This window comes from Hippopotamus amphibius, chromosome 17 (assembly GCF_030028045.1).
Source record: "Hippopotamus amphibius kiboko isolate mHipAmp2 chromosome 17, mHipAmp2.hap2, whole genome shotgun sequence".
Taxonomy (NCBI): Eukaryota; Metazoa; Chordata; class Mammalia; order Artiodactyla; family Hippopotamidae; genus Hippopotamus; species Hippopotamus amphibius.
The window spans coordinates 57,485,776-57,506,494 of record NC_080202.1 but is presented as its reverse complement, the minus strand read 5'-3'; the positions used below and the strand labels follow the sequence as shown (position 1 = coordinate 57,506,494).

The 20,719-nt window shown below is 54.4% G+C and overlaps 3 protein-coding genes across 7 annotated transcripts in view; 2 read left to right on the top strand and 1 right to left on the bottom strand.

Annotated features, from left to right (window-relative positions):
- The window catches only part of OTOP2 (otopetrin 2), a 7,345-nt gene extending 671 nt beyond the window's left edge, over positions 1-6,674 (top strand). Inside the window, exons 2-6 of the mRNA XM_057716998.1 lie at positions 216-352; positions 1,525-1,583; positions 2,045-2,178; positions 3,767-4,629; positions 6,504-6,674. Of these exons, the coding sequence (XP_057572981.1) occupies positions 216-352; positions 1,525-1,583; positions 2,045-2,178; positions 3,767-4,629; positions 6,504-6,674 (1,364 nt within the window). The remainder of the gene's footprint in view (positions 1-215; positions 353-1,524; positions 1,584-2,044; positions 2,179-3,766; positions 4,630-6,503) is intronic.
- The window catches only part of USH1G (USH1 protein network component sans), an 18,911-nt gene extending 9,680 nt beyond the window's left edge, over positions 1-9,231 (bottom strand). For all 5 annotated transcript variants that reach the window (XR_009050094.1, XM_057716993.1, XM_057716994.1 and 2 more), the window contains exon 1: positions 8,682-9,231. The gene's annotated coding sequence lies outside the window, so the exon portion shown is untranslated. The remainder of the gene's footprint in view (positions 1-8,681) is intronic.
- OTOP3 (otopetrin 3) lies at positions 8,588-20,719 on the top strand. Its single transcript, XM_057716992.1, has 7 exons — positions 8,588-8,740; positions 13,793-14,209; positions 14,313-14,449; positions 15,255-15,313; positions 15,593-15,711; positions 17,854-18,668; positions 19,876-20,719. Exons 1-7 carry the CDS (start codon positions 8,722-8,724, stop codon positions 20,044-20,046), a joined length of 1,737 nt encoding a protein of 578 aa, XP_057572975.1. The 5' UTR covers positions 8,588-8,721; the 3' UTR covers positions 20,047-20,719.

The window sequence follows — 20,719 nt, the reverse complement described above, 5'->3', positions numbered from 1 at the left end:
TCCATCCACCCACTCAATCAAATATTCATCTTTCCATCCACCCATCCACCTATCCATCCATCTATCCATCCATCCATCCATCCTTCCAACCATCCTCTCACCTACCCCATTCATCTATCCATCCACTCAACCATCCAAGTACTTAGCCATCCATCCTCAAATCTATAATCCTTCTCTCCCGCCTCTCCAATCTGCCCTCCACCCCTCATTCCCAGGTGGGCTGGTGCTGTTTGGGATCTGCACTCTCATCATGGATGTCTTCAAAATCGGCTACTACTCCAGTTTCTTTGGGTGCCAGTCAGCCATCAAGATCCTGTACCCTCTCACCCAGGCTGTATTTGTCATTGTGCAGGTGGGTAGGAGGAGTATCCCTGAGGGTGGTAGAAAGGAGCCAACACTTGGCATGGGGTCAGGAGACCTGGGCTCCACTCCTCTTCTACTCTGAGCAATCATTTAGGGTGGGGACAGAACTGTAGTGCAGACCACATGAGAGTCCATAAATCCGGAAGCACTTGGTAATGAAGTAATATCCAAATGTGAGCACCTACTTAGGGGCCCTGTGGTTTCATTTCAACTTAAGCAGTGCCAGTAGTTAGCACCTAGGAGGTGTCAGTTGTGGCAGCTGCTCTGTCTCCTAGAACCTGCCCTGCCCTCCCTGGGTGCCCATAGAGGGCAACAGTCTCAGCGCAGGGTCCTGCCATGGGCATGGCCAGCTTGGCCTCAGCCATGTCCTCTATATTCTGAATTCATTCTGGAAATAGGGCATCCTGTATATGGGATTTTTCAAAAAGTTCAAGTTTTTACGTGTTGCATAAAGGACACTTGGAAAGATCTTCTCATTGAGCTGAGGCAGGACTGGTCTTACCTGGAACCAGAACAGACCCCAGCCCAGGAGAACCACATGTATGGTTCCCTCTCTTGAAACATCATCTGTGCCTCCCCAGGTTTCCATCATTTCACACATTTGTGACTTTGGCATTTATATCATTTTAATTTTACATTTTGTGACTTTAACGGATACTCAGGCAAAATGGAAATACAGACACCCCAACATCGATAAACACCACAGCAAGGATTTGTGGGCAGCCAGCTGAGAGCAAGGACTTGCAGGGCAACAAAGGATGAGGACGGGGCCGAAGATGCTGCCAAAGAGAGCTGAGAAGCCCCCTAGATCCTTTCTACCTTGGACAAGACCTTGCCTGAAGCTGGCCTTGCTCCCAGGAATAACTAGGCAGTCAAAATTCCACTTCCTCCACCCTGCAAAGAAACAGAAATCACCAAGACCAGGGTTTACAGGTGGCATTTGGCAAACTTTTAAAGAACAGAAAACAATTTGGACAAATTGCTCCAGAGAAGAGAAAGAGAGAAAAGCTTGCCTCTCACTTTGTAAAGATGAAATAAACCTGATCACGTAGTAGGAGGGCTCTTGGGGTAGAAAAAGCATAGTGCTGGGCGTGGACCCAGGCACTCCCGGATTGAGTTCGTCTGCAGAGTAGATGACCCCACCACTCTTTCTCAACACAGACTTACTTTCTCTGGGTCTCCGCTAAAGACTGCATTCACATCCACCTGGATCTGACTCGGTGAGTACCTGCTCTATGTCCATGGCTCAGTATCCATGCCCAGGTGCCGGGCTCACCTGGCATGAGATGAGCACATCCCAACCTGGGGCATGGGTCCTCTTTCTGCTCCCAGGTGGGTTTCAGCCAAGGCCCCCTGGTTTTGTCAGCCTGATTTCCACCACCCTGTGCTGGGAGGGGGAGGTCCTTGCTGGGATGGTGTGTGTAATATACAAATGTCCTTTCCCCAAAGGGAGGGAGCAGCCGTGGCCTGAACCCCAGCACACCCCAGCCCTCTTTTGGAAGGCATCCTGGCCAGGCTGTGTTCCTTCCAAACTCGGCTTCCCTGTTCACACAGGGGCCAGCCTGCTTTCTTTTTTCTCAGTGCCATCTCCCAGTATAGCATCCCCAGCTCCCCACCTTGCTGGGGACCCAAGATGAGCCAAAGACTCTCACTGGCCTCTTTGCTTTCCCTCCCCAAACAGATGTGGTCTCATGTTCACACTCACCACCAACCTGGCCATCTGGATGGCAGCCGTGGTGGATGAATCGGTGCACCAGGCCCACTCCCACAACAGTTCTCAGAGCAACACCAGCCATACCCGCCTCGCCCTGGACCGTGAGTGCCCGCTTCAGATCAACCCTGGCCCCGTGGCAGTCAGGCCTCAGGCTGGGTGCTTTGTGGACTTGTGGAGGGCATGGAGGCCGAGGTGGAGGCCAGCGACCTCCACCTGCTCCAGGCTGTGCCTCTGAAGAAGTTTAGATGTGGGTGACCCAGGAAGAAGAGTATAGGGGAGCATCTTTCCATCCTGGACAGTACAGCCTTGGTCCCACAGTCCAGGTCTCCATCCCACCAAAGGAGGGATCCATGCTCCAGGAAGAAAGGGCAAGAGTGATCAAGCTAGAAAGAGGGGAAGGGAGGCAGGGTGGCTCAATGGTGGAAGTGTGGGCTAGAAGGGAGTGCCTGACAATGACAGTGGTGACAATTCACTGAGCTCTACATGTCAGGTGCTGTGCTAAGTGTCTTAGGCACCATCGTACTTAACCCTTGCAACATCCCTATGAGATGAGTGCTATTAGTATTCCCATTTTACAGATGCAGAAACTAAGGCATAGAGAGGTTAAGTGGCTTGCCCAAGGTCACAGAGCTTGAAATTGGAGACCTAGTTTTGAGATCCATCTTTGCTTTGAACCGATATGCTATACTGAAGAAGAACAGGCCCACAGTCCCCCTGGTCCTGGTTCTCTGGACTTCTCTAGGACTTCCCCCACACCAGCCAGGATCAAACTAGATGACCAAGTCCACCTGGACCTCTCCTGAATACACACACACACCCAGTGTGGGAGGGTCCAGGAATAGAAAGCATGGATCCAGGCCTTCAGGAGACCCCAGCCCAGCAGGACTGAAAAGGGCCACCCTGCATATACAGAGGGTTCCCAAGGATGGTTAAAACCAGCCCAGGGAGGTGGGCTACCTAACCTGCTGGGCCTGCAGGATACAGAGAGATACCTGCCTCAGGGGTGAGAGTCACATCACTTGTGTCAGCTCCACCATCACAAGCCACTTCCCCTGAGTGAGGCTCAGTTCCTTCTTCTGCAAAACCTGCCAAGATAGTTCCGAGGGTCAAAAGAGATGTTTGCCAAGGTCAAGGTATCTATCCTACAGAGCAGAGCACACTCTGGGTGAAGGATGAGATTCATAACAGGATGGTACAAACCAAAGTGAGAGGAGGTCACAGTTGAGAGCTGGGCACAGCAGCTGCTTTCTGGCTGAGTCAGATGCTGGGGAGAGCTGCAAGGAAGCTTGCATTTTAGGCGTTGCCAAGAGGGCCACCTTCTATTAGGACCGGAGCCTTGACTATCTTGGACAGCCAGGGGTCATTACCGGTAGGGAAGGGTTGGAAGTGTTTCTCTGAAGGAATGGGACAGGATGAAGCAGGCAGTTCTGCAGTTCAGATTTTTTTTTTCTTAATTGAGCCCTGGCTAGGGTTTACTAATGTGTCCCACAGTTTCTGGCACATAGTAGGTGCTCAATAAATACTTGTGGCTTGAATGACTGTACCAGGCCCTGTATAGGCATTTGGAATACGGTGGTGACAGATAGCAACCCTGCCCTTCCAAAGGGACGGTCTAGGAGTGAGATTCTTCAGATGGGGTGCCTCCAGGAAGGTGAGAGGCCATACAACCTTGCACCCCTCTCTCCACAGTGGAGCGTGCGGGCAGCGCAGCCGGAAAAGACTGCTCCTGCAACACAGCCGTCTGCCAGATCTTCCAGCAGGGCTACTTCTACCTGTATCCCTTCAACATCGAGTACAGCCTCTTTGCCTCCACCATGCTCTATGTCATGTGGAAGAACGTGGGCAGGCTGCTGGCCTCCTCCACCCACGGCCACAGCCACACCCCATCCCCGCTCAGCCTCTTCAGGGAGACCTTTTTTGCCGGCCCGTTCCTGGGCCTGATGATCTTCGTGGTAGGGCTGGCCGTCTTCATCATCTACGAGGTCCAAGTGAGCGGGGAGAGGGGCCGCACCCAGCAGGCCCTGGTCATCTACTACAGCTTCAACATCATCTGTCTGGGGCTCATGACCTTGGTCAGCCTGAGTGGCTCAGTCATCTACCGTTTTGACCGCCGAACCATGGATCACCATAAGAACCCCACGCGCACCCTGGACGTGGCCCTGCTGATGGGTGCCGCCCTGGGGCAGTACGCCATCTCCTACTACTCTATCGTGGCTGTGGTGGCAGGCACACCCAGGGACCTGCTGGCAGGGCTCAACCTAGCCCACTCCCTGCTCATGCTTGCCCAGCACATCTTCCAGAACGTGTTCATCATTGAGAGCCTCCACCGGGGCCCCCCCGGGGCTAAGCCTCATGATACGCCTCCCAAGGAGCCCTGCCACGGCCTTACCTTTGCCAACCTGGACGCCCTCCACACCCTGCCCGCCTGCCCACCCACCCCCAGTCCAGCAGGACCTCAGGAAGCAGTGAGCATCATCTTGGCCCCCAAGAGCCACTGGAGACGCCGGTGCTTGAAGGACATTTCTCTGTTTCTCCTTCTCTGCAACATCATCGTGAGTAACTGGGCAGAGACAGGGGTGGGCAGGGGGGGAGAGAAGGCCAGGAAGGATGCTCTTTCAGGTTTGTTCACCTGGCCCTCTGTGTCTTGCCCCCAGCCCGCTGGAGCAGCGTATGGCTCTCTAGGAAAGGAGCAAGGTTCAGGGAGAGTCAGGTGCAGCCCTGAGGCAAACAGCATCTCAGGGCGCACAGGGAGAATGAGATCCCAGCATTCTGGCATCCAGGCAGCAGATGGAGCTGGAGGGCGTCCCAGGGAATGCTGCCATGGGGGCTGGGAGGAGGTGAGACGGAGCTGTGGGGGGCGGCCTTCACTCCCAGATGGGAGGTGTGACTCCTCCTGGGAACTTGTGACCAGCCTGCTTCTTAGAATAATCGGAGCAGCAACAGGAAGTGGCACAGACCAGCGTAAGTGTGAGTGCTCTAACAGCAGAGTGCAGGGGCAGGCTGGCCGGGAGGGGAGCATCCACAACAGCCACCCCGTCCCTGGCAATTCAGCAAAGCCCCTTTCTAAGAGAAACTCCTCTGTATGGCAGCAGTCTTCGCCCAATACAAATACACATCCTGTACGAAAACAGGTGCATCTTCGTGAAGGTGCATCCCGATAGAGAAATACTCCTAGTATAGCTCCAACCCAATAGAGAAAGATCCCAGTGTAGATATAATCCCCAGGAGGGAAATGCCTAACAGAGAAACATGTACCCCTGTGAGTACATCCCAAATAGAGAGTGCACCTCCATGAAGTTTTGCTCAATATAAAGACAGTCCTTTTAGCTGTAACCTCTATTAGAAAAATACCCCTAATATAGAAAACAGCCTTAATGTGGGTATATCCCAGTATAGAACACATCTCCAGAGGGATGCCACCCCAGTGGGTTGTATGTGAAATATACGCCCTAACTGAGGAGCATTCTTGCTGAAGTCCCCACTGAGAATATTGTCCCTCCTACAGGCAACCTATTTTAAAAAACCAACCAACAAACAAAAAAGAGTAGTCACCCATCTCTGACCTACCAGTAGAAGCAATAAAGCTCAAAATCTCCTGTCTTGGGCCACTTTGGTGTGGCCCCCAGCCCCGGCCCCACCCTCACCTTCTCCCAAGACTGAGCTTACAGGCTGGGAGCCACCTGGGAGGCTGCTTTTGCTCCCGGTTTCTGAGCCTGGATCAACTCTGAGAGCATCATCTCCATCTCCTTCATTTTATAGGACAGAAGCAGACTCAGATTTGGGCTGTGATGTGCCCAAGGATGTGATACATTTGGGGTGGGGAGAGCGGGGTTAGCCCAGAAGCCTGTGTTCTTTGCCTCACGCCCCATACCTGAACCATCTGAGCTCAGAGCCAGAGATGAGGCAGGATTCCAGCTTCAACCTCCTCCCAGACCTGGGAATGGGGTGGGGAGTGGGGGTGGAGCCAGACAGCAGAGCTCATAGAGGGCCAGGGCGAGGGAGCCTTCTGGCAGGATCCCGACCTTCCTGCCCTGGACCTGTCTGATTCTACCACCACCACCCTGTACCCATCTTTCCCGGAGAGAGCTACTGATTTAGTCATTCATTCCAAATTCTCATGTCATCTACTGAAACCTCTTCTCCCCTCCTCCCATCCCACAAGTGGGCCATACTGAGGGTGGGAGATGTGATCACAGGGGGAGCCCTAGCCCTGCTCAGTTGGGCACATTTATTGAGCTCCTTAGTGAGCACCAGGCCCTGCCTGGGATGTTGGAGGTCCCCAACCAACCACACCCAGCCCCCGCTGTCCACAAAACCAGAGGGCTGGGACCCCCATCCTGTTACCCACCCCGCCCCCAGCAAAGCCCACAGAACGACCCACAGGCACGGGTCCGGGCCAGGTCCTGACACTCTTCTCTCCCTGCAGCTGTGGATCATGCCTGCCTTCGGGGCCCGCCCTCACTTCAGCAACACCGTGGAGGTGGACTTCTATGGCTACTCCCTCTGGGCGGCCATCGTCAACATCTGCTTGCCCTTCGGCATCTTCTACCGCATGCATGCTGTCTCCAGTCTGCTGGAGGTCTACGTGCTGTCCTGAAGCCCCACTAGAGACATGGGGAGGAGGGGCTCGGCGCATGCATCTGCCCAGAGACCCCCGGGAATGAACCCCAGGCTGGCAGTCACTGTGCCATTTGACTACCCCTTCCCCTGCTGGCCCCAGAGTGGAATTTTCACAAAAGTTATTTTTCCAGGTTGAGTTTTTAAATCACAATCAGGGCGTGCACATCCGCTGCCAGCACGACCCTGGGGTATGGGGCAAGGGGTGTGTGGGGAGGAGGACCTCTCCCTGCACTCTTTCTAGGACCAGGCAAGATCTGGAAGTGTCCTAGGCTCTGGCTCCACCCCTACCCCAGCCTGGGAGTCCTGGCCAGTGCTGCCACCTGGAGCTGGAAACCAATAAACCTGATGTTCCCCCCCTGCCCCGCCCTGTCCCCTCTTCTTGTCTCAGCGGCCACATCTCAGATGATCGCAGGAGGGGGTCTTGGGGGTCAAAGCTGCAAGAGCCCTGGAGCCAGTCAGGTCTCAGGCTTTCCTGTGGGTAAGCCAAGTCTGAGTTACAGACTTGTTACAGACTAGTCTGAGTTACAGACTAGTTACAGACAAGTCTGAGTTACAGACTAGTTACAGACTAGTCTGAGTTACAGACTAGTTACAGACAAGTCTGAGTTACAGACTAGTTACAGACTAGTACCTGCGTGGCTGGGAGGGGCTGGGCAGAGTGCCCAGGCTGCCACCTTCCTCTTTGCTTTGTCCTTAAGTGACATATACATTTTTTAATGTGTTCCATGACACATGAAAGGTTAGGAAAGACTCACCTGATCCAACTACCATTTTACAAAGAAGAAAACTGAGGCCCAGAGAGGTAAAGTGACTTGCTCACAGTCACACAGCGAAAGGGAATCAGTGCCTTGCTACTAAGAATAATAATTTTCAAACTTTTTTTCATGCATCCGAGCTTTTGTTTTCCCCTCAAATGAAACATTTCAGGAACCCAAGTTTAATTCACAGGCTGTTATAACCTAGTTTATAACGGGGCTGTTACAGCTTAGCAGGGCTTAGGTGGCACAGATTCTCACCCCCTGGGCCTCCTCTTACCCACAACCCTCACACCCTGGGGTCCCTGAGGCTTCTCTCCAAAGCCCTTGGCTTCTACTCTACAAAAGATACAGAGATGGGGTGACGGTGAAGCTGGGGAGATCCTGGCGGGGCAGAGGGGGTGGAAGCTCCTCGATAAAATGGTTTGATCCAAAAAAGGGGGAGAGGGCCACATAGAGATGGACTTAGAGAGACTGAGAAAGTCAGACGGTGCAGAGAGAGATTGAAAAGGAGGTACCAACAGCTAGAAGAGGAGGCAGAACTGGTGGCCAGTGGCGTCAGGTGAAGGGGACAGGCTGGGGTGGGGGCTGAGGTGGGAGGAGACGGCATTTTGGGGGGAAGCGTGGGAGGAGCCGCAGCTGGAGCACAGGGGGCTTTAGAAGAAAATGTGCCAGGACCCCCCCAGCAGGGTGAGGCAGGCAGGTCTCAGAGCTGCCGGAAGAGCTAGGAGGGCCGGACGGGGCGCCTTCTGCCGTGTCAGAACCTGATACCATCCTCCCCAAGTTCACGTTTGACTTAGGGAGAGAGAGCTTGCTGCAAGGCCGGGCCTGGTGCTAGGTGGGGTACAGGAAAAGGCGACCCCAGACCTGGGGGGGTGGCTCCATTCCCTGCTGGGCCGCCAGAGGAAAGTGTGGCCTGAACCCTACAAGGCCTCTACTACGGCCTAAGGACACTGCACCTCACCCCACCGCACCCCGGAAGCGGGCCTGCTCGTGGGTCCCCTGACCCTGCGCCCCGCGCCTGCACCGCCTCCGGCCCCGCCCGCCTGTCCAGCCTCCTCGCTATTGGCTGAGCCGTGAGGGGAGCCCCCGGCGGGGTAATTAATGAAGGATTAATGAGAGCCCCAAAGTCAACAGAAAAATCAATGGGCTGCGGAGCCCGAGAGGCGGCTGCGCAGTCCCTCGGAGGGAGGGCGTCGGGGGCGTGGGTCCCGGCGCGGGGGCCTCACCTGCACAGACGGTGAGCGCTGCCGTGGTCCGCCGGCCGCGATGCCTGCCCAGGCCTCAGGTAAGGCTCTCCCGCGGCGCCGTCACGGCCTGGGGCGCCATCGGACCCCTGGAGGCGAGCCCACCCTCGGTGCTCACACCTGCTGCGCTCCCAAAGCCAGGGGCAGAGACCGCGGGGGCTGCAGGGACTGGGGCGGGAGGGCGAGATGACGGGAGGGAGGCCAACACTTGGTGACCCGAACTGCGGCCCTCTCTGCCCCGACCCCAACCCCGGCTCCGCGCCGCATCTCCTTTCCGCAGGCGGGGGCGCACAGGGGTCGGCAGGGCTCGCCCCGCCTTAGCCGGGTCCGAGCGCGCACAGCCTAAAGGGGCAGCAGAAGCCGGGAAGAAGCGAAAAGCCGGGATGGCTGGGAATAGGGGGGTGGGGCTGTGGTTGCCTGGATGCCCGGTCAGAGGCAGATGTGTGGCGGCCGTCCCAGGCCTCCCAGGCATATGTATGGCTCGGAAAGAAATCCCGAAGCTCCCCGGCCAGTGCTCAGCAGCCTCCTTCGGAACCCGCCAGGCGCCGCGCCCCGACGGCTCCGCAGCTTTCATCACTGCCTCTAATAGCGACCCACAAACCAGTTTGGTGTCCGGGCCCTCCCTTGGACTGGCGTCGCGCCCAGGAGCGTGCCAGAGGGTGGTGGATTCCTCCTAGTCAGTCCGGGCGCCCTCGCCCTCTTCCCGAGACCCCTGCGTGCCCACCCCGGCACCCTCCCCCGCGGAGGACCCAATCCGCCACTTTGAGGGCTCCCTCTAGCGGCTGATGGAGGGCTGGACCCTGGGAGTGGGGACGGGGAAGAGAGTCAAGGCGAGGACCCTGGAGGATAGTACCTTGTCCTCCAGTGTCCTCTCTAGGCCTGCAGTCCAATCAAAACCTGCCCCTGTAATTCACGAATAATCCCGACCATTCCGGCTTCTCCAGGACCTGGACCGAACAGGAAAGAGGTGCAAAAATAGCTAACACTGAGAGCATTCTCTATATCAGGCTCGTCTCTGCAGGCATTTACATGTGTTAAATCATTTAATTTTGACAAATCCCCATCAGATATGTATTATGCCTTAATTCCTTCATTTACTCATTCAAGAAATCTTTGTTGAACATCTACCGTGTACCAGGTATTATTCCATAGTTGTGTATCTGTTTATAGATGAGGAAACTGAAGCACAGAGAGTCTAAGTAGCTTGTCCAAGATCACACGAGTAAGTGAAAGAATCCGGCACTAGGATATCCTTCTGCCTTGGAGTAGATTCTGGGAAAGCGAGGTGGGGCAGTCAGGTTTGGGAGAAAAGAAGTAGGGAGGTGTCCCTGTGAGCTCCAGACTTGCTCAACCTGGGCGGGGGAGCCTGGGAAGAAAGGTAAAGATCATCTGGAAAGTCTCCTCCCTTGGGCCAGGATGCAAAGGATTTGATGGGAAGGGTCTCTGTCCATGGCTCTGGTGCTGAAAGTTCCCCAGAAAATGCCTGAGTCAGTTGGCAAATATTGGTTTAGTGTCATGCCTGTGCCAAATATGGGGGAATGAGGTAAGCAGGACCTGGTCTCTGCCCACTAGGCACACCCACAGCAGTGCACACTCGCTCTCGATAGATGCTTCGGCAGAGGGAGAAAGTTTCCCAGGAGAGGTGCTTAAGGGGGGTGGTGAGGATGGGCAAGAGTCATTGGTCGAGGGTAGCAGGAGAGGCAGAAGGAACAGCAGGCTCCAGGAGTGATGGTGGGGGGTGTGAGACCACATGAGACGTGGAGAGTCCTCTGGCTGGGCCTGGATGAATGTGGGGGTAGGTGCCTGTAGTGTGACAAGGGGGCTGGACAAGGAGGGAGTAGAACTGGAGCAAGAATGACAGGGAGGACTTGGAAAGGGGGGAGAATCATTGGTAGACCCTTTAAAAGAGTACAAAGTTTTATTATTCTATTTGCTGCAGAAGAGGACCTTAGAAGGTATAAATATTGGGCAGGCTGCACATGGGAGAATGGGGGCCTGAAGAGGCTGCATTTTAGAGCCAAATGTGCTGAGGGTCTTCTGATGGTTACATAGAGAGATCATCTAAAGCTCAGAGTCCAAACAGAGAGACAGAGCAAAGCACAGCTAATTAAAATAGAGCATATGGGACTTCCCTAGCGGTCCAGTGGCTACGGCTCTGCACTCCCAATGCAGGGGGCCTCGGTTTGATCCCTGGGTCAGGGAACTAGACCCCACATGCTGCAACTAAGAGTTCGCATTCCACAACTGAAGATCCCACATGCTGCAACTGGGACCCAGCACAGCCTAATTAATTAATTAATTAATTAACTTTTTAAAAAGAAGTAAACTAAACTAAACTAAACTAAAATAAAGCATGCGATAAGTGATGCTTCAGCAACAAGCATGGGGTGCAGTGGGGGTACCAAGAGGAGCCCTTAGTTTAGCCTTATTTTAGTCAAGGGGGTTCAGGGGAGGCTTCCTAGAGGAGGTGGGGCTCCACTGAGTCCTGAGGACACGCTGCAGTCAGCCAAGGGGTGAGGGCATGGCCATGAAGGGCAAAGGGTAGGGTGTGGGCAAAAACAGGGAGGTGAGCCAAAGCAGAGGCATTCTAGGAACTAGGCCACAGGATGGCACGGCCCGTGGGCAAGGGAGTGGGGTCTGAAGACAGTGCTGGGAGGAAGGTCAAGACCAGACCGGGAAGCACCAGTGACTACCCTGCCTTGGTCACTTGTGCAGCCCAAGCCCAGACTAAACATACACTCCCTCTTTTCATTTTGAAAGGCCATGCAGGCCATGCTAGGTAGTTTGGACTCTATACTGAGGGCAGCTGGTTGCTTTTGCAGGGCTTGAAGTAAGGGAGAGGCACAGTGGGTAGGGAGACCAGTCCAGGAGGGAGAAGAGGGAGCCATGGACAAGGGTAGTAGTTGAGGACAAGAAAAATCTCAGAGCAGTCATGAGCTGGAAGGCACAGGGTGAGGGGAGAGGCAAGACAGACACGTGGTTCCCTGCTGGGAGAAGTGGGGATCAAGACACCACTCCCTGAGACAGTGAATTAGAAAGCAGACTTCCTGCAGCCTGGCGAGCGGGGAAAGTGAGCACTTAGGACCCTGAGCCCAGAGCACCAGGGATGCCAGGGCGGCAGCAGGAGAGCACCTGCGATGGCAGGGGTGGTGAAGGAACTCTCCCACTCGGAAAGCACCCAGAACCAGAAGGGCAGCCCTGCCCTCCAGTGCAGCTCTATGAGTACTCAAAGGGTCCACAGGGGGAGTGTGCTGAGCTGCAGGTATGGGGTGACCCAAGATCTGGGTCAAAGCAAAGGGTAACAAAGGGGCCAGCCTGAGAGAAAGCTTGGGGCAGATGAGAAAGTAGCAGGAGACATTCAGGGATAGAGAAGGGCCAGAGTTGGAGTTCCCCATGTGGAGCTGCACATTCGTGAGACTTCAAGGAGTCGAGGGAGGGTGCAGATGGAAGTCAGCTCTATCAAAGTCAAGGGCATGGGAATTCCCTGGTGATCCAGTGGTTAGGACTCTGTGCTTTCACTGCTGAGGGCACAGGTTCAATCCCTGATCAGGGCACCAAGATCCCACAAGCTACGAAGCAAGGCCAAAAAAAAAAAAAAAAAGAAGTCAAGGGCATGGCATTCATGCTGACCCCAATGTATCCCATGCTCATGGTAGACACTGCAAATCAATCTCAAAACGTTTTCCTTAAGCCTTTAATGAGCTTTAAAATAAACTGTAATTATATAAGTAATGTTTTCTTTAAAAAAAAACCCAAAAAACTAGACCATTAAACCACTCCCAATGCTAGTGCCCTCCTCCTTCCTCCAGAAGAAACTCCTATTGTGAATTTTTTTTTTTTTTTTTTTTTTTTGCTGTGCTGGCTCTTCGTTGCTGCACACGGGTTTTCTCTAGTTGTGGCGGGCAGGGGCTACTTTTCATTGCGGTGCATAGGCTTCTCATTGCTGTGGCCTCTCATTGCAGAGCACGGGCTCTAGGCTCGAGGGCTTCAGTAGCTGCAGCTCGCAGGCTCTAGAGCGCAGGCTCAGTAGTTGTGGCGCACGGGCTTAGTTGCTCCTCAGCATGTGGGATCTTCCCAGACCAGGGCTTGAACCCATGTCCCCTGTATTGGCAGGCAGATTCTTAACCACTGCGCTACCAGGGAAGCCCCTCCTATTGTGAACTTGATGGGTGTCTTCTAGATCTTTAGAAGTAACTTTATATGCCCGCGTATGCACCCACAGTAGAGTATTATTTCAGCTCATAGCATTCCTTCCCACCAAGCCCACGCTCAGCCTCAGGACCCTTCTCCTCACAACACTCTTGGCAACCACTATCCAGCTAATCAGAGTCAGAACAAGAGAGGACACCTACTTGCACTCCTTGATTTCAGGAGTGAATTTCCTTCCAGAAGACAGCAGGGCACAAACTGCCTTTTTTTTTTTTTAAACTCTTTATTGGAATATAATTGCTTTATACTGTTGTGCCAATTTTTGAGGTACACCAAAGTGAATCAGCTGTATTTATACATATATCCCCATATCCCCTCTCTCCCGTGACTCTCTCCCACCCTCCCTATCCTGGCCCTCTAAGTCCTCACCCGTTATCGAGTTTATCATCTCCCTATGTTATGCAGGAACTTCCCACGAGCTATCTATTTTACACTTGGTAGTATATATATATATATGTCAATGCTACTCTCTCACCTTGTCCTGTCTTCCCCTCAAACTGCCTTTTGATGGTGAAAAGTCACAGCCTTGGAAATTGCCCAGTGGCCAAGCGCTGTGCAGATACCCCCGGCTCCCTAGACAGACATCATTATTCCATCTTAAGATCAAGCACGAGGCAGGAAGATGGGGGTGGAGGGGAGGTGGTCCTCAAAGCCAGTTGAAATAAAAACCTATGTAAAATAAATAAACAAAGGGCTTCCATATCCCTGGGTCTGTTTGAAACTTCTCAGGTCCTGTAAGGTAGACAGGGCAGCCGCTGTTATTTCCAATATCCCGACCAGAGAGGTTGCTTAGCTTGCCCTAGGTCACACAGCGCTTAGAGGCAGGAATGGGATTGAGCCCAGGACAGCTTGGCAGCCAACCAGAACCCTGTCTCCCTCCCCAGCCCCTACTGAGTCTCCACCCATGGCCTCTCCAGAGGTACGGGAGACTGGAGAGACCCCGGCCAGGGAGAACCAAGTGGCCATGGGGGCCGAGCAGACCAGGGCCCCCACCGCACCCCTCAAGAGGTCCTGGCTGGTGCGGCACTTCTCACTGCTGCTGCGGCGGGACCGGCAGGCCCAGAAGGCCGGGCAGCTCTTCTCGGGGCTCCTGGCCCTCAACGTGGTGTTCCTTGGTGGAGCCTTCATGTGCAGCATGATCTTCAACAACGTGTTCGTCACCCTGGGTGATGTGTGGATCCTGCTGGCCACGTTGAAGGCCCTGGCCCTCCTCTGGCTCCTCTACTACACGGCCGGGACCACCCGCCGGCCACACGCCGTGCTCCACCGGGACCCTCATGCGGGACCCATTTGGGTACGAGGTGAGTGTTGGGGCACCTGGGTGGATGGAGAGGGAGTGGGGGCGGGGGGGAGGGCCCTTTCCAGGGGAGGTGCCAACGCCCCCCCCCCCCCCGGCCCGGCCAGGCTCCCTGGTGCTCTTTGGCAGCTGCACCATCTGCCTCAACGTCTTCCGCGTGGGCTACGACATGAGCCACATCCACTGCAAGTCGCAGCTGGAGCTCATCTTCCCGGCCATTGAGATGATCTTCCTCGGTGTCCAGGTAACCGACCTCTCGCACGCACCCCCGTGCTGCGTGCATACACACCCCAGCCCTTGCCTAGAAACAGCCACGTCAGCAAATACCTGCACGGCCCACAGTGCGTACCCAGGTAACACAGCCCCCCTCCCCGCCCCCGCCACGTGCCTGCCTCCGTGTGCCCACACCCACGCTACCTACGTGTGTCAGCATCAGCACACACAGCGTGTCACTGAAATGCAGACACCTATAGATACATCTGCCCGTATGTACCTGCGTGTACCTAAAACTACACCTGCCCCCAGATATATAGAGCTACTCTTTTTTTTTTTTTTGGCTGTGTTGTGTGGCATGTGGGATCTTGGTTCTTAAGAGGGATGGAACCCGCACCCCCTGCATTGGAAGCATGGAGTCTTAACCACTGGACCGCCGGAGAAGCCCTACAGAGCTATTCTCTCTCTCTCTTTTTTTTTAAGAGCTACTCTTAATAATGAAAATCCAACCCCCTCCTGAGTTCCTGACCTGCAGGCATTGTGCTGTGTGTTTTGTTTTTATCATCTTTTTTATTGCCCCAATAAGTAGGCATTCCCCTGAGAGGTAGACATTTTAGTCCTATTTTAGAGCCTAGGAGACTAAGGCTCAGAGACGTTTTGCCACTGGCCCAAGACCACACAGCAAGGAAACACTGGAGCCAAGAATCCAACCCCGGCTTCCTCACTGTCTATTCCACTGTAAATACACACACGCAACTGGGATACACGCCCCATGGTCCCACCACCCACCTTCACCCCACCCCCAGCCCCTGGGCTCAAGGCCCTTTCTCTTTCAGACCTGGGTGCTCTGGAAACACTGTAAGGACTGTGTTCAGATCCAGACCAACTTCACTAGGTAAGATATGGGCACCTGCTCTCCTTCCACCAATCCCTGGGACGCCTCTATCCCCCAATTGTGCCCGCCCGCCACAGCTTCCTTGGACACGGTCACCCTGGGGTTATTGGTTAGTCTGGGAATGGGTCCCAGGTAACCCCTAGGGCTGCCCCTCCTGAAGTTCTAATGGCAGATGGGATCTGGCTTTGGGAGAGTGGTCATCCCAAAGGCAGGGATGGTGAACGTGGGGCACCCAGGGAGCCGGCCAGGCTGTGTGGCGGAGTGTAGCCCCTCCTCCAGGTGTGGCCTGATGCTGACGCTGGCCACGAATCTGCTGCTGTGGCTTCTGGCTGTCACCAACGACTCCATGCACCATGAGATCGAGGCTGAGCTCAGAGCCCTCATGGAAAAGTTCTCAGGTACAGAGGAGACCATGACTGCCCCCCATCCCTGAATGTACACACACACACACACGCGCACACACACACACACACACACACACACACACACACTACACTCCTTCAAACAGGTGAGGCTCAGGGACTCTGTAGAGTTGGGAGCAAACTCTAGAGGCCATCTCAGAGTTAAACAGAAACTGACGTTTGCCAGTGGTACCCATCCTGCCCGCATCCTGGGTCTGCTTCATCAGATGCTGGCACTCTGCAAGCCCACTCCACGCATCCATCTAGCTCGCTTACTGCTCGCCGCCAACCCTGGCTGAGCTATTCACTGATAATTCCGGGTATGCACTCTATCCCTGGTGTTCGCATTTTACTTGCAAGAAACTCAGAAGCCTTCAAGACTGGAAGGAATGTCTTCCTAACACAGTTTTAAGTACCTGGACATATCAGAAGGAACAGAAGATTTCTGAGCAGAAAGAACTCCCCGGATTGTTCCATGAACCCAATGCCCTACCTGTACAGTCTGCCCTTGGAGGCCATGTCCCATAAACCTACATGGGAACATCGCTGTCTGTGGAATTCAGCCACACCTGTATGTATACAACACCCCCCCCCGGGTGGCATCACCATCCTGATATGTGTACAGCCAAGCCTCCCAGCACACTCATGCATTCACACACCCATTTCATAAATCTCCACAGGCCTGTATACAGTGGGCATGCTTTATGCTCTAGATCCATTTTTCAGAAGAGCTGTGCAAAGAGAATTTTTGGCAAGTGACATCATGGATTGTTTACTATTAAATAATTCAAATATGCAGATGAGTAGAACAGGACATACCCATCACCTAGATGTAATAATTATTCACATTTTGCCATATTTGTTCCAATATTACTTATGTTACACAAATCCTGGCATTTGATCTCAAAATATTTCAGTATGCATGTCTTTAAAATAATCTATTTCCCTACATTAGCACAAATGCTATTTTAATTTCTAACAAAATTTCTCAACATCATCCCCTTCCTCTATAACAATCTATATTCAACTTTCTCCAATCAGCCCATGAAATGTCTCTTACAGATGGTTTGTTCAAACTGTAGTACATTTGGTGGCTCAGTTAAGTCTCTTTTTCCCTAATGACATTGAGATTTGTCAGGTTTCTTCCTTGTGGTGGCATGTGACTTGTTCTCCTCTCTCCTGCTTTTCCTAGAAACAGGAGTGTGGACCAAAGTGTTGATTAGATTCGCGTTAAGCCTTTTGGACAGCAGCATCCCACAGGGGATGCTGTGTGCTGTGCAGGGCACCTCATCACAAGGCAAGATGCCTATTACCCCACAGAGGGTGCTGTTGATGGCCCAGGTGTAGCAGCCGGATCCTCCCAGTGTAAAGTTATAGGTTTCCCCTCATGCTCAGCAATCTGTAGAGGTGACATTTGGCACCAAAGACGTCATATGTCAAATGGTTTACCTAAGCTTGGCACCTGAGGTCTAGCATCCCTTTGTCAAGGAATGACCATCCTGGGGACTTCTCTGGTGGTCCAGTGGTTAAGACTCCAAGCTTCTACTGCAGGGGGCATGGGTTCGACCCCTGGCCAGGGAACTAAGGTCCTGTGAAAGAAAGAAAGGAAAAGAAAGAAAGAAAGAAAGAGAGAGAGAGAGAGAGAAAGGAAGGAAGGAAGGAAGGAAGGAAGGAAGGAAGGAAGGAAGGAAGGAAGGAAGGAAGGAAGGAAGGGAAAGAAAGAAAGAAGGAAGGAAGGAGGGAGGGAGGGAGGGAAGAAAGAAAGAGAAAGAAAGAAAGAAAGAAAGAAAGAAAGAAAGAAAGAAAGAAAGAAAGAAAGAAAGAAAGAAAGAAAGAAAGAAAGAAAGAAAGAAAGGAAGGGAGGGAAGAAAGAGAGAGAAAGACAGAAAGAAAGACAGACAGAAAGAAAGAAAGAAGGAAAGAACGGGAAAGGAATAAAGGAAGGAAGAAAAGGAATGATCATCCTGTGATTTCTGACTTCTCTCACTGGGCCTCAGTTTCCACAGCTGTAAAATGGGTAGCTAGGTCCCTTCCGCCTCTGCCATAATCCAGGAGATGAACAGATTGATGTATGCCTCTGGTTTCCTCAGAGCAAGGCCCACCTGAACATCTGTCCCCTCCTGCCCTGCCCCCTCCCAGGCAACAACACCAATACCTGTCTGTGCCTCAATGTCACCATGTGTGAGGTCTTCCGGAAGGGCTACCTGATGCTCTACCCCTTCAGCACCGAGTACTGCCTCATCTGCTGTGCCGTGCTCTTCGTCATGTGGAAGAACGTGGGCCGCCGCCTGGCACCCCATACAAGCACCCACGCCAGCACCCCACCCTTCCGCCTGCATGGGGCCATCTTTGGGCCACTGCTGGGCCTGCTGGTGCTGGTGGCAGGCGTGTGCGTCTTTGTGCTCTTCCAGATCCAAGCAAGTGGCCCGGCCATCGCGCGCCAGTACTTCACCATCTACTATGCCTTCTACGCAGCTGTGCTGCCCACTATGACCCTGGCATGCCTGGTGGGCACGGCCATCCACGGGCTGGAGGAGCGAGAGCTGGACACGCTCAAGAACCCCACCCGCAGCCTGGACGTGGTGCTGCTGATGGGCGCGGCGCTGGGGCAGATGGGCATCTCCTACTTCTCCATTGTGGCCATCGTGGCCACGCGTCCCCATGAGCTGCTCAACTACCTCATCCTGGCCTACTCGCTGCTGCTCATCCTGCAGCACATGGCCCAGAACCTCTTCATTATCGAAGGCCTGCACCGGCGCCCGCTCTGGGAGGCAGCTCTTGAGAGCCTGGCGGGGAAATGGGAGGCTGAGCCGCCCCGCAGAGGCTCCCTGCTGGAGCTGGGCCAGGACCTGCGGCGGGCCTCACTGGCCTACATCCACTCCTACAGCCACCTCAACTGGAAGCGGCGGGCCCTTAAGGAGATCTCACTCTTCCTCATCCTCTGCAATATCACAGTGAGTGGTGGGGCCAGGAAGCATGGGAGTGGAGCTGGTGAGGCTGCCCCAGAAAGCCTCACTCAGGAAGGAATGGATCAAGGTGCATTCATTGCTCATTGACTATCCCGAGGGTGACTGGCTTGTCCCTTTGTCGAGGACCCAGGCCTCTTTCCAACTAGCTTGATGCTGCTTGAGAGCAGAGAGTGTCCCCCAGCTCCCCGCAAGGTGCCTGGCATGAATGAATGTGCCAAGCATGGAGCTAAGCACTCTTTACAAACATACGTGTAGGATTTCTACCCTCGGGGAGCTTACTGCTTAGTTGGGGAGACATGGGGGACCAGCTAAAGAATTACCAGATATTTAATTGTCTACTGAATTCAGTCAAAGGAAGAGATCAGAAAGTGCCAGTTTTCCTAAAGAATCTCTGGGGGAAGGTATTGACAATGAGTATTCAGTGCCCGGCAGCTGCTAAGTCCCAAAGCCACCTATCCACGCATCTCTCTGAATCATCACACTAACCCCGTGCAACAGGCGCTGTTATTGTCCCTATTTAACAGAAGAGCAAACTGAGGCTTAGGCTGTCGGACCTGCCATGTTCCCGCAGCCTGCGAGTGGCAGTCCTGGGACAGCTCCGGGTTGTTTGAGCCCGTGTTGGCAATGGTTGTGCTGGAAACACCTCCGACGGTGAAACCTCTGGTCCAGACAAAGCATTAGGAATAAATTGGCCCTAAAGTGCAGTGGGAGGTCAGAGAAGGAAGTGCGGGTCCAAGTGGTCAAGGAAGGCTTTGTGAACGTTTCATCTGGGCCTTCAGAAGTGGGCAGAATTTGGACAGAAGGCAGGGTCCGAGTGGAGACGACAGAGAGTTGTGACAGCGGGAGGATGAACCCAGAGCAGAAAAAGGGGATGGAGATCCGGGCGCAGGAGGGCCCAGCTTGACGGAGCAGGTTGTTCCGTGGTGGTGGCAGCCTGGGGTCTCAGGATTCAGCTGCAGTTCAGGCTGGCCCCAGGCAAGTCGAGGAGGGGCTAAGGCCTTCTGTGGGATGGGGGGAGGGGGAGATAGGGGGAGAGGGGCTGGCTCTGAAAGCCTAAGGGTGAGGGGATGCTGGGGTGGGGGTGGAGATGCGCTAGAGGAGCTGCAGGTTCTGGGGCCTGCCTCGCCTGAGCTGAGGGCCTTGGGGGATGGGAGAGCCCCTCCCCCACTCAACACCCTCCTCTCCTTCCCAGCTGTGGATGATGCCTGCTTTCGGCATACACCCGGAGTTCGAGAACGGGCTGGAAAAGGATTTCTACGGCTACCGGACGTGGTTCACCATCGTCAACTTTGGCCTGCCTCTGGGGGTCTTCTACCGCATGCACTCTGTGGGGGGGCTGGTGGAGGTCTACTTGGGGGCCTGAGGGTGCCCAAGGAACCTACCCCCTGCAGATCCCCAACGGGCCAAGGCTGGGGAGAAGGGAACCCAGAAGCCCCAGTCCCGGGGGACCTAGACCGGCCTGGATTCCCCAAAGCCTCCTCTTCCCCAGAACCTCAAGCGGGGAGGGGGTCCCTGTCTGCAGGCCAAGGCCAAGGGCAGGGCCTGGACACGGAGCTGTTAATGCCCGCACCCAGGGCTGAGCACACGCCTGCCCCCTGCCCACCACCACAATCAGTGCGGCCCAGGGTGCACCTCAGGAAGCCCCCCCAGCTCCTCTCGGGGACCGTCGGCCCTAAGTGACTGAGCCCGGGGAGTGTGGGGAGGGGCACCCCCACCCAGCCAGGCCTTGGGGGTCTGCCTCCTACGTGGTCCAAGCTCAGCCCAGGACATCTGGAAGCGCGCAGCTCGCGGCTCGGCAAATAGCCCTGCCCTTCTCTCCACACACACCCTGTCTCCTAACGAGCTCGTTAATTAGCTGCCAGGCAGGGTTCAACAGCTCTCTCTCCCGCTGCCATAAACCCTGTTTGTTTGATCGATTACATTCGGGCTTCGTGGCATTTGTTCCTGGGGACAGAGCTGTCCCTCTGCGTATGCTGGAAAGGGACAGCCCTCCTGGGTGGGACTGTGGGGCTGGGACAGTCCCGTTTCTGGGCCAC